This window comes from Martes martes, assembly GCF_963455335.1.
Source record: "Martes martes genome assembly, chromosome: 7".
Lineage (NCBI taxonomy): Eukaryota > Metazoa > Chordata > Mammalia > Carnivora > Mustelidae > Martes > Martes martes.
In genome coordinates, this window is record NC_137894.1 from 83,319,168 (window position 1) to 83,332,706 (window position 13,539).

Below are 13,539 nucleotides of genomic sequence, written 5' to 3' on the forward strand. Positions count from 1 at the left end.
CTTTAAGCAGACTCCATGCTGAGTGTGGAGCCAGACATTGGGCTTGATCTCACCACCCTGAGATCATAACCTGAGCTGAAACCAAGCATCAATGCTTAACCCGCTCTGGCATCCATGTACCCCTCCCAGCACCATGTATTGAAGAGGCTATCTTTTCTCCATTGAGTATTCTTGAGTTCCTTGTTAAATATTAGTTGACTGTGTATGCTTGGGTTTATTTCTGGGCTCTCCATTCTGTTTCATTGGTTTGTTTGTCTTTTTATGCCAACCCCACATGGTTTTATTTACTATAGCTTTATAATATAGCTTGAAACCAGGAAGTATGATGCCTTGTTCTTCCTTCTTCCTTGTCAGTATTTCTTCGGTTATTTGGCGTCTTTGTGGTCCCATATAAATTTTAGGAGTGTTTTTTTTCTGTTTTTTTATTTTAAAAATGTACTTGGAAACTTGATAGGGATTGAATTGGATCTACAGATGGCTTTTTGATAGTGTTGACATTTTAACAATATTAATTCTTCCAATTTATCAACACAGGATACCTTTCCATTTATTTGTATCATCTTAGATTTCTTTCATCATTTTATGAAAAGTAGACAATGGACCTGAATAGACATTTTTCCAAGGAAATTTTGTGAATGGCCAACAGGTACATGAAAAGATACTCTGCATCACTACTCATTGGGAAATACAAATTAAAACCACAATGAGATATCACCTCATACCAGTTAGAATGGCCATCATCAAAAAGATAAGAGATAACAAATGCTTGGGTGGATATGGAGAAAAGAAGACCCTTGTGCACTGTTGGGGGGGATTGTAAATTGGCACTGCCAGTGTGGGAAACAGTATGGAATATGGAGGTTCCTCAAAAAATTAAAAATAGAACTACCATATGATCCAGCAATTCCCATTCTGGGAATATATCCAAAGGGAATGAAAACACTAGTCAAAAAGATATCTAAACCCCCATGTTCATAGCTTTATTTACAGTAGCCAACACAGGGAAACAACTTGTGTCCATTGATAGATAAATGGATAGAGAAGTTGTGGCATATATATACAATGGGAGTATTATTCAGTCATTAGAAAACAAGGAAATTTTACCACTTATAACAACATGGATGGACCTTGAAGGCATTAGGCCAAATGAAATAAGTCTGACAAAGACAAATACGGTATGATCTCACTTATATGTGAAATCTAAATAAAGAAAACCCACCAAACTCAAAGAAAAAGAGATCAGACTTGTGGTTACCAGAGGCAGAAGGTGGGGAGAAGGGGAATTGGAGGCAGATGGTCAAAAGATATAAACTTCCTTTTATAAGATAAATAAGTACTAAGTACGTAATATATAGCACGATGACTGTAGCTAACACTACTGTGGGATCTGTGGGAACTTATTAAGACAGTAATCTTTAGAGTTCCTATCACAAGGAGAAAACTTTTTTCCTTTTATGGTACCTATATGAAATGATGTTAGTTAAACCTAGTGTCGCAGTCATTTCACAATATATGTAAATTGAACCGTCATACTGTGTATCTAAAAGTTATACGGTGGTGTGTGGCACTCATTTCTCAATAAAACTGGAAAAAGCATAGGCCATAATTTATTAGTATGTACTGTCCAGGAGGAAGGAAAAACTGACACAGGGCTGGTGCCTGGGGATTCAGGCCCACCTGAGGACTACTCCACCATCTTCAAACATGGCTGTTTTGTTGTCTTCTGGCTTTTGTGGTTCTCAGCTTGATTTTTGTTGCTCTAAGGTATAGTGGCACGCATGAGAGCATGGATTTCTAGGTTTTGAATCCCAAGTCCACCACTTACTGATTCTGTGACCTGCTTAATTTCTCTGTGCTTTAGTTTCCTAATCTTTTCAGTTCCTAATCATTTTTAGGAGTGAGAGAGTTAACAAATGAAAAGCACTTAGAATTCTTGTTTTTCTGTACTTTGTGATCTACATGGTACGTGGAAAACCCTATAAAAAGTCTTTCTATTTATTATTTGGCTTGCTGTATATAGGATTTCTTTCTTTAACCTCAAAATTTAAAATTTTGTGAGAAGAGAACTAGGTGAATTTTTTCATTAAGTTTTCCTTCAGTCTCATGAATCTTTAAAGACATAGATTTTTTTTTAATATTAAGAAATTTTGGTTTTTTTTTAATGATTAGTTCTCATCTTTTTGTTCCAGTTTATTCCTCACTGTTGTGAGGCTTAAGTTGTCTCTACTTTCTGTCCTTTGTATCTATAATTTGTTTTCTTTTAGCAGTCTCTCTTACTTCTTTTCCTCTGCATTCTAGTAGAATTTCTCAACGTTTGTGCTGCATTTCACCAAATACATGTTCTAGTAAATTACTTCTGGTCTTTACTGCTTTGGAGATTTAAATTCTGCTGCTGCATTTCTTTTTTCTTTCTTTTTTTTTTTTGCATTTCTATTTTATTTTTGCCAGATCCCTTTGCATTTCTTGCAGTTCTCTCCTTAAAGCTTATTGCTCTTTCTTCATAGATGCAACTGAGTTTGTCCTCAATAATAAACAATAATAAAATGTGTCCTCAATCCCCTGAGTTTTTATTGTTTCTGAGGGCCTCCTCCCTCTTCTTTTGCTACATCACCCATTCTATCTGGCCATTTGACCCACTCTGGTTTTCTCTAGCACCTGTGCACCAATGATTCACAGATACATATACCTCCAGCCCTCACATTCTCACTGAACCCCAAATTTCCTGTTGGGCATCTTCCTGAATAACATTCTTTCAACAACAGGATGAGAATGGTAAACTGTTTTTTATTCTTTGTAAATGTCTATTTGAATGATAGTTTAATTGCGTAGAATTTAATATTTTCCCTCAACACTTTGAAGATAGTATCACAATATCTTCTGGTCTCTATTTTAGTTACGGTTAAGACATTTGCTTTCCACCCTTTTTTTTTTTTTTTTTTTTTTTATTTAAGTAATCTCTATACCCACTGTGGGGCTTGAACCTCATGACCCTGTGTTCAAGAGTCCCATGCTCCTCCAAGTGAGCCAGCCAGGCACCTCTTCAGTTCAAGTTTTGTTCTATAGATCATCTCTGTCCTCCTCATTGCTCTTAAAAATTTTTTTCACTTCTGTTGTTTCATTATGATGTGTATGTATAAATGTATTTATTTTTCCTGCTTGAGATTCACTGAACTTCCTGAATCTGAGGTTTTATATCTTGAATCACTTCTGAATAACTCAGCCCTTGTATTTTCCAAGTACTGCTTCTCCTGAAATTCTTTTAGACTTCTGGGGGACCCTTTCACTCTCCTCCATGTCTCTTACTCTTTCTTTCATATATTTCATGTCATTGTATCTCTGAATTGCATTCTGGGTAACATATTTAGATCTGTCTTCTAATTCACTACTTCTTACCTCAGATGTGTCTATTCTTTTTACCCATTTGTTTACAGGTTTTCTCCCCCATTGTTTTCAATAATTTACAGACCACAAAATTCACCATTTTAAGTGTACACTTCAATGGTTCTGAGTAAATTTATAAATTTGTGTGGCTATCAGCATGACTCAATTTTAGAATACTTTTTTCACTCCACAAACTTTCATCATGCCCTTTGGAGGGCAATCCCTGCTCCTACCCCTAACCCCAGCAACCACTGAATTGCTCTCTGTCTCTGTAGTTTTGCCTTTACTAAAAGTTTCATATAAATAGAATAATTTAATCTGTAATTTTTTTGTCTTTAACTTAACACAGTGTTGTGTATTTGTTTTTAGAATATTTTAGATTTTTTTTTAAAGATTTTATTTATTTATTTGAGAGAGTGAGAGCATGAGAGGGGAGAAGGTCAGAGGGAGAAGCAGACTCCCCGCAGAACTGGGAGCCTGATGTGGGACTCAATCCCGGGACTCCAGGATCATGACCTAAGTCGAAGGCAGTCACTTAACCAACTGAGCCACCCAGGCGCCTAGATTTAGTTTTAAATATGTTTTTGAGTTTATGTTACAGGTATCAGTAGTTCCTTTTCATTACTGAGTGTATTCTAATGTATTAATACCTCACAGTTTGTTTATTCACCACCTGATGGACATTTGGATTTTTTCCCATCCATTTAGTTTCCATTATTTTAAAATTTTAATTTTAGAACTTCTCTTTCAAATTTTTTTCTTCATTCTTTCATGGCCTATTTCTTTTCTTACAGGTTTGATTCTTTTTTTATGTTTTAATTAGTTTTCATACTTAGTTTATATTGCCTCTTAGATTTCTTTATTCTTTACCCTGAATTCTTTGGGATTTAATTCTTCTCTTGTGTCAGAGGACTCACACATGGTAGATTGTTATCCCTTGTGTTTTATGCTTTTTAAATTGATAAGTTCAGTTTTAGAGGGATTTGCTTTTCCTGTGAGAATCCCTTTATTGTCTGGATTATTGATAGTGTCTCTCTGGAGAGGTTTTCTCTTAGCTTCTGCCACGTGTCCAAGGGATATTACTGGATCAGAACCAGTTTTGTGTTTTGTGTTTGTTGTTGTTGTTGTTTTAAGTAAGCTCTACACCTAGCGTGGGACTTGAACTCATGACCCCAAGATCAAGAGTCACATGCTCTACCGACTGAGCCAGCCAGGCGCCCCTGGTTCACAACCAGTTTTTGTGTGATTTCTTGGTGGAGCATCATGAGTTTTGTATCACATAGTTTGTCTAAATTTGTACTCCAGCCTATTTAAAACATAAGCCTGAAGTTTCTTTTTGTTCAGAGATTTGTTTTTTCCTACTTAGATCCCTGGTAGAGATAGAGAAGGTGGTATATCATGTTTTGATGTCAGTGATCCTATTTGTAAAGGTTCCTCTTTCATTCAGGAGTTCACTTGCAATTTTTCCCTTCATTGGGAGGTTTGATATATCTCCAGCTCCCATGGGGATATCAAAAGCCAAGCTCCTGTTTGCTAACACCCATCCCATTTCTTTTCTTCTCTTCTAGACAACGTTAACATCAACCTTTATCCTTACCGTTCTGATTTTCAGATTTGGCCTCATCTCTGGCACTGGGAGATTTCTTTCTTTCTTTCTCACAAGTTCATCCATTCATAGGTATTTTTTTGCATTTTATACAGCCTTTTAGACTGTATTTAGACACAGCAGGAAAGGTTTGTTTTCTTTTTAGAAACTTTAGATACTTTTTTAGACACTTAAAGCAAGAAAGGTTTGTTTTCTTTTTGTTTTCATCTTACTGGAATCAGAAAATTCAGATAAGATTATAAGTATTTAAAAATAAGATAGTATACTATGGAAATTATAGCTATAATTACTAAGTGAAAAATATCTTCTAAAACATAGCTTGCTATTAGGTAAGTCTAAGCTTTCTAAGACTTATTAGTTGTTTGATTGCAGCAGTGTTTTCTAGACATACGATTTCATTTTCTCTGGCTACATTAAGGTGATCAATTTAGTGTTCTTTTTATTTAGGATTTATTTGTATTTCATGGTACAAGGAAGGTGCACAAAGAAATGTTGCCATTAGATGCAGAACTGGACTTTGTATTGTGGTTCCCATGTGAAGAGCAGTGCTTGCCACCAAAATAGCTGGTATTCCCCTGTTTTTCCATATCCGCTATGACTAAAGCCAGTTGTTCTAATACTCCCTTTTCTTCTGCTCTTTGGAAAATATAATCTGATTGTTGTGGTGTGTTGGATATAATTAACTTGTTAAGTTCACTCTTTCTTTTATGATGTAGTTTTGAGTATACATTTTGTAGTCGTGTTTCCCCTTAGATGCCATTCTAGAGTAGGATGTTAACTCAATAAAATAAATGAGAGAGATGTGTTTTGGATTTCCTGGTGAGATTTGTATCACAGTCTCAGGAATAAACTCTCATAAACACAGACCATCATTCCAAAAAATGGAAGAGTTTTAACCTCTTCTAAGTGGCAAGGCGAAAAGGAAGTTTTAGCATGTCTTTGAATATCACCTGTTGAGAAAAACCTCTTTGCCTTCTCGTCCATAATGTAGGAAGAGTAATAAATAGCAGAGTCAATTTTTACTGCTATGTATGTTTTGAGAGTCACTTAAAATTATGAGGTCAGCTCTGTCACGGCAAGTGCTGGGGTCACCTCTAGAATTCATGTGCCATGTGTAAGGCATAAGCTGTTCCATTCTTTTATTTCTCTTTTGCTGCACATATTTGGATCATTTTGCTACTCATTTGTGATTAGGTAACAACAACTGCGTCTTTGTTCCTAGTAAGTTGAAAAAGATAGGCAATGTAAGACTTTTGATTAGCTGTTTCAGAATTTTAAAATTTATTTACTCTTTCCCATATGGTAATAAAAAACAAGAACTGGCTTTTTAAAATTTAAACTTAAAACATAATACACAAAGATTTTATACTTATTCTTTGAGCTTTCAGATTGCCTAGTTGTTAATCCTCAAACGTGCAAAGTTCTGTGGTGTTTGCTAAGGGCCTTGGCAGTTTTTTCCTCTGCCTAAAAGCCTCTTCCTCAGAAGCATGGTTGACTCCTTCACTTCATTCAAGTCTTTGTTTAAATGTCACCTCATTAGAAAGGCCTTTTCTTTTCACCATATCTTAGAGAGGGGCCAGGAAGAGTGGTGCTAACACCATAACCCAGTTAATTTTTCATCAAAGCACTTTTCTATACCTAAAATTAAATATGTAGTTGTTATCTTGGTTTTGTTTCCTCTACTAATATGTAAATTTTTTTAAAGAGAGGGAGAGAGAGAAAGAGCAAGTGCAGGCAGAAGGATAAGCAGTCAGAGGGAGAAAGCAGGCTCCCTACTGAGCAAGGTGCCAGATGTGTGGGACTCAATCCCAGGACACTGGGATCACAACCTGAGCTGAAGGCAGATGCTTAACTGACTGAGCCACCCAGTCATCCTTAATATGTAAATTTCTTGAGCCCAATGAAGTTGTTCACAGTTCTGTTCCTAGGAGTAAGAACATTATTTGGCACAGAGTAGGTGTTTAATTAAAATCTATTGCTTGACTAAGTGAATGTATTACAAACTTGGGGTCTATGGGTGGAACATATCCATATATTTTTGTTTGAGGATCCATCTTTGTATTTTACTCTTTTTAAAAATTATTTGATAATACTTCAGAATTCCATGTTTGTTATTTTCCTTGAAAAATTTTAACTCTGAAACCCGGGTATTAACTTTTGTGTGGCAGCAATTGGCTGAACTAAGAACTGAGCTACTCCCTTTATAAGGGACCTACATTCTCTAGTTTGTTAGTCTTTAAGATCTTTTTCTATAGAATCTTGGACAATGAGACTTACACCATTTGCTATTTATTATTTTCCCTGCTCTGAGGGAGCATTTTGGTCCCTTTTACTTACTTATGTCACATGCCTAATCCCTGTAGGCATTTGAGTTAACAAACTCTGTTGCAAGTCATGGTATTTATAATTCCTGTGCGATAACACTTTTCAGATTTAAATTTAAAAGTATAAAATGGGTAAAGACGATAGAAGTTGTGACTGTTATGGAATTTCTAAAATTCAAGTGTACATTGAATTTATAAAACCTTTATGTTACAAAAATGAAGAACTTCCTTTAGGCCAATGAGCACTTGAGAAAAAGCTCCACATCATTAGTCATTTGGGAAGCGTACATCAAAACCACAATGAGGTACTTTTGACACCCACAGGCATGACTGTAATAAAAACCACGTGGAATAACAGGTATTGGTGAGGCTGTGGAGAAATTAGAAGCCTCATACATTGCATTTGGAAATGTAAAATGGTGCAGCTACCATTTTGGAAAATAGTCTGGTAGGTCCTCGAAAACTTGAACATAGAGTTACTGTTACTACATATTGTAACTCATGACAGTTTCCCATGTAAAACTTGTACACAAATGTTCATAGCAGCATTTAGTCATAATAGCCAAAAAGTGGAAATAATCCAAATGTCCATCAACTAATGAATGGGTAAATAAAAGGTGGTATAGCCATACAATGGAATATTATTTAGCAATAAAAAAAGAGTGGAATACTCATTTATGTTATAATGTTAACAAACCTTGAAAACATTATGTTGAGTGAAAGACGTCAATCACAAAAGACCACATGTTTCTGTAATTTGGTTTATATGATATGTCCAGAATAAGTGAATCTATAGAGACAGAAGATAGTTTAGTGGTTGCTATGTGATAGGGTAGAGAAATGGAGATTGACTGCTAATGAGTATGGAGTATCTAGTAGGAAAGCCAGAATATCCTAAAATTAGATTGTGGTAATGTGGCACAACCTGTAAACTGTATTCTTCAAATGAGTGAATTGTATGGTATGTGAATTATATATCAATAAATTTTTTTTTCAAAAGAACTTCTTTTGTTAATCCAAGATTGGTGGATTTTCATTGCCCAGATCATTAGTCAGTCTGTAATCAAATACAATCTAGCAGCAGTGCTAGAAAGAAATACTTATTTAAATTTACCCTCCATTAAAACAGTTAAGCTTGCAGATTTATATTGCCCTATGCGTAGTTAGTATGCTATCATAGTAGGTCAGTTCTTTCTCTGTCATTCGTTATCAGCATGGTCTACTCAGTGGCTTTTGAAAAAAATATTTTATTTATTTATTTATTTGAGAGAGAGAAAGAAAGGGAGAGAGGGTGTGGGTGGCTGCAAGCTCAGGGGAGGAGAGGGACAAGCAGACTGCGAAATGCAAGCATGCATATGGATCAATGCTTATTTAATTAAATTAATTAATTAATTTTAAAGATTTTATTTGTTTGTCAGAGAGAAAGAGCGGAAGTGAGAGCACAGCAGGGGGAGCAGCAGGCTGTTTATCTACTGATGGACCCTTAGGTTGTTTCCATATCTTGGCTATTGTAAATAGTGCTACAGTAAACAGGGGTGCATGTATCCTTTTGAAATTCAGGTTTTTGTTTTCTTTCTGGGTGAATACCCAGAAGTGGAATTACTAGATCACGTGATGTTTCTATTTTTAATTTTTTGAGTCCCTCCATACTCCTTTCTAGTGGCTGCAGCAATTTACATTCCCACCAACATTACATGAGTGTTCCCTTTTATTCACATCTTCACCAACATTTGTGATTTCTTTTTTTTTTTTTTTTTGATACTAGCCATTCTGACAGGCGGGAGGTGATACCTCACTGTGGTTTTGATTTACAGTTCCCTGATAATTAGTGATACAGAGCATCTTTTTATGTGTCTGTTGGCAATTTGTATGTCTTTTTTGGGAAAATATTTATTCAGGTTCTCTTCCCATTTTTAAATTGGATTGTTGTTTTGGTGTTGAGTTATATGAGTTCACTTTATGTTTTGATCAATGGCTATTTTTTTTTTAAGATTTTATTTATTAGAGAGAGAGAGCAGGAGCACGAGTCTCCCTTTTAATTTTTTATAATGCTCCTTTTCTTGAAATCCATTTTGTCTAACAATGTCACTGCAACTATCTTTTTAATTTTTCTTTATCCCTAATTTTCCAGAAGTGGGAACAATTCAACTGTCCATTTATTATCTTTAAAAGATTTTATTTATTTATTTGAGACAGAGAGAGAGAGAACGCGTGCGCACGCACAAGTAGGGAAGAGGATCAGAGGGAGAGGGAGAAGCAGACTTCCAACTGAGCTGGGAGCCCAAGGCAGTCCTCAATCCCAGGACCAGGACCAGGACCTGAGTGGAATGAAGGCAGATGCTTAACCTACTGAGTCACCCAGGTGCCTCTGTGACTGCAACCTTCTTAAGCTTACTGATAAATGATATTTTCCCCCTACTTTTTATTTTGAGTTTATCCATATCTTCATATTTATTTTATATCTGTTATAAACAACTTTTTTTTTTAAGATTTTATTTATTTATTTGACAGACAGAGATCACAAGTAGGCAGGCAGGCAGAGAGAGAGGAGGAAGCAGGCTCCCCACTGAGCAGAGAGCCTGATGCGGGACTCGATCCCGGGACCCTGGGATCATGACCTGAGCCGAAAGCAGAGGCTTTAACCCACTGAGCCACCCAGGTTCCCTAAACAACATTTTTGATAGGGTTGAATTTAAATATTTTTATTCTGTAATTTATTTCCTATTTATCCAAAAAAATTTTTGTCCTTTTGTCCTTCCTTTCATGTTCTTTTGGGCTAATCAAAAATTTTTTTACTATTTCATTTTATTCTTCTATTCACTTTTTATCTATACCTTTTCTGCATTATTTTTTTTTAAAGATTTTATTTATTTATTTGACAGAGAGAGAGAAATCACAAGTAGGCAGAGGCAGGCAGAGAGAGGGAGAAGCAGGATCCCCGCTGAGCAGAGAGCCTGATGCGGGGCTCGATCCCCGTACCCTGGGATCATGACCCGAGCTGAAGGCAGAGGCTTTAACCCACTGAGCCACTCAGGTGCCCCTCTGCATTATTTTTTAAATGTATGACTTGGGATTACAATATGAACCCTTAACTTAATCTAGTTGATTTAGGATTTAGATCATACCATTTTACGTAAAATGTAGGTACCTAGCAAAAAAAAAAAAAAAAAAAAAAAGAAGTAGGTACCTAGCAGCAGAATTCCATTTACCACTTCTTGTCATTTGTGCTGTTATTGTTTCACGTACCCCATCTGCATGTTTTATTTACCTATGATTTATCCTACTTTGTGTTTCTTTGTATTCACCCTGCTTTGTGTTTTCTCTGCTTCTTGGGTCTGTAAGTTACATTTGTCACCGAATTTGGGGGAAGTTTTGGCCTTTTATTCAAATATTTTTTTCTACTCTCTCTTTTCTATCCTCTCCTTCTAGACTGTAATTACCCACATGTTAGTCTGTTTGACATTATTGCACAGGTAGGTTACCAAGGCTTTATCTTTTTTTTTCTTCAGATTGTATAATTTCTCTTGCTCTGTGATTCATGTTCAGTGATTCTTACTTCTGTGATCCCTAATCTGCTATTAATGTCCATCTTGTGAATATTTTATTTCACATAGGTGCTTTGGGTTCTAGAGTGTTCATTTTTATGGTTTACATTTTTCTGTTTTCCCTTCTTTGATTTCATTATAACTGTATTTTCCTTTAAATTCTTGAATATATTTAGAAGAGCTAGTTACCTTAAAGTTCTTGCCTGCCATTGGGGAGGGTATGTGCTATGGTGAGTGCTGTGAAATGTGTAAGCCTGATGATTCACAGACCTGTACCCCTAGGGCAAATAGCATCCAGACCTTGATTGATTTCTGTTCACTTCTTTTTCTCTTGACCATGCTCGTATTTTCCTAATTTTTCTAGAATATTTAAAAAATATTCTTAATTCACTTGAGAGAGAGAGAGCTCAAGCACATGGGCAGATATGGGGGGTAGAAGCAGAGGCAGAGGGAGAAGCAAACTCCCTGCTGAGCGGGGGGCCCGACGTGGGGCTTGATTCCAGGTCTCAGAGATCATGACTTGAGCTGAAGGCAGATACTTAACCATCTAAGCCACCCAGGTGCCCCTGTTTATTAATCTTTAAATTGTATATTGGACATTGTGGGGAACACAATGCAAAGGCTAAAGATTCTGTTATCTTTTTCCAGAGGTTATTAATTTTTTGCTTTGCCAGGGTATTATAGTTGGTTAGACTGACTACAAACTCTGTCATCTTTGTAATGGATAGTAACTGAAATCTCTGCTCAAGTCTTTTAAGTCTTTCATCGGTTGCTTTTCCTGGGCCCATGGAGTCTTCTCCATGCATGCACAAATAAGAGTTAGCCAAGGATTTGGGCAGAATTATGCAGACTTTTGTGATTCCCTCCTTTGTAGCATCCACTTTCTCACTTTCCAGCCTCTCTGACATACCTAAATGCTGTCTTCTGATTTCTCAAACTAGTAAGTCTGCAGTTTTCTGCTTGATTTCCAGCCACCTCTGCCAACCATTCTAACTGGAGAGTTCCCTTTGGGAAAAAGCCATATACAGGCACATTTCACCTGGCGCAGTGCCTTTCTTTTTTGGTCATCCACAGGTAGATAACAAACCACCCAAATATAGTGGGTTTAAACAGAAACACTTACTATTTTTATTATTATCTCTCATAGTTCTTGAGTTTGACTAGACTCTAGTTGTGTGGCTCTTGCTAGGGTATTCTACCATTCTAATTAAAAGGGGGCTGAGGTCTTGAATTCTTCATCATTCTCATGGGGCTGATGGTTGATGCTGGCTATTGGATGGGACTCAGTTGGACTATCAGGGAGCCACACTGTCTTTCAACTTTTGTATTCCATTGAATTTCTGACTGCTTTTGGTCATTCTCTAATACCTTCAAATAGTTGTTTTTCATATAGAATTTATGTTATGTGATAGTCCAGTACAGACTACACTATCATGACCAGTGATGAAACTCCCACTTTTCCTTTTCTTTCCTCCATAGCACATATCACACTTGACATTTAAAATAATTTATTAACTAATTTATTTGGTTTATTTTGTGTCTTCTTCCACTAAAATGCAGGCTCCATTAGAGTTTTGTCTCTGTAGTAACTGCTGGGCACATAGTAGATGCCCCACAAATATTTGTTGACTATTTCAACTCCTCAAAATAGCTAAAAGTAAACAAAATAGTCTTGATGACCAAAGAGGGGCTATTATAGAGCCTTGTTCTTTCAACACTGTTGCACTGGTAGGCTGGCATATCTGAGGTTTACATCTCCTTGGCTTAAGAGCAGGTTATAGATTCTGACATTTCATTTTCATCATGACTGCCATGTGAGTCAGTTTAGCAGGCGAGAGCTGGTTATGGATCAAATGCAATTGGCATGTGGAAGTGCTGTATGAAGTGTGAAGAAGCATTTCAGATAATTTCATGCAGTTTCATCTCTTAGTCTGGTCTTTTCAGATTTCATTTCAAAGTTATTTTTGAGTTTGTATTTTTAAGGGGTATTTTTACTTACCAGAACAATAATAAAAGTCGTAACAATGAGTTTATAATAAAGTCCTTGCTAAATTCTTATTAATATTTTATCTGGCTTTTCTTTTTTAGGAACTCGAGAGATTTCAGAACTTCGTAAAATGCTGTCCTCCTTTTGATATCGTCATTGATGGGCTCAATGTTGCCAAAACATTTCCTAAAGCTCGTGAATCTCAAGTTGTAAGTACAGGTTTTACATTGTTATTCCAAATCTCTAGGAATATTTATCATACTTATTTGTCATCTTCCTTGGGTTTCTTAACTCCCCATTTTTCCTTCCTCTAAAAATAAGCTCCAGAAGGTGTCACAGCAACTAACTCCTTATCTAAGAGTCACTGTTTTCATCTCGGGCAAGTAAGTGGCTCTTCTAGACTGGCCAAGAGTGATTAAAAAGTCCACATAATAGGGGAACCTGGGTGGCTCAGTTCATTAAGTGTCTGACTCTTGATTTCAGCTCAGGTCTTGATCTCAGGGTCATGAGTTCCAAGTTCTGTGTTGGGCTCCATGCTGGGTGTAGAGCCTTCTTAAAAAAAAGTCCACTTAATAAAGGGCCATTTCAGACCTTTTCCATATATAGTTTTTAACTGACCTTTTTCTACATCTGCATTCCTTCTTTGGCTTACTCTATCATTTCTCTGTGTCACATTGTCTGTTTGATGTTCATCAA

General features: G+C 36.4%; 1 protein-coding gene across 2 annotated transcripts in view; it reads left to right on the top strand.

The window, feature by feature from the left end:
- The window catches only part of PRORP (protein only RNase P catalytic subunit), a 144,269-nt gene that overhangs the window by 41,612 nt on the left and 89,118 nt on the right, over window positions 1–13,539 (top strand). For both annotated transcript variants that reach the window (XM_080808108.1, XM_080808109.1), the window contains one exon: window positions 12,945–13,052. In XM_080808108.1, coding sequence (XP_080664234.1) covers window positions 12,945–13,052 — 108 coding nt within the window. The remainder of the gene's footprint in view (window positions 1–12,944; window positions 13,053–13,539) is intronic.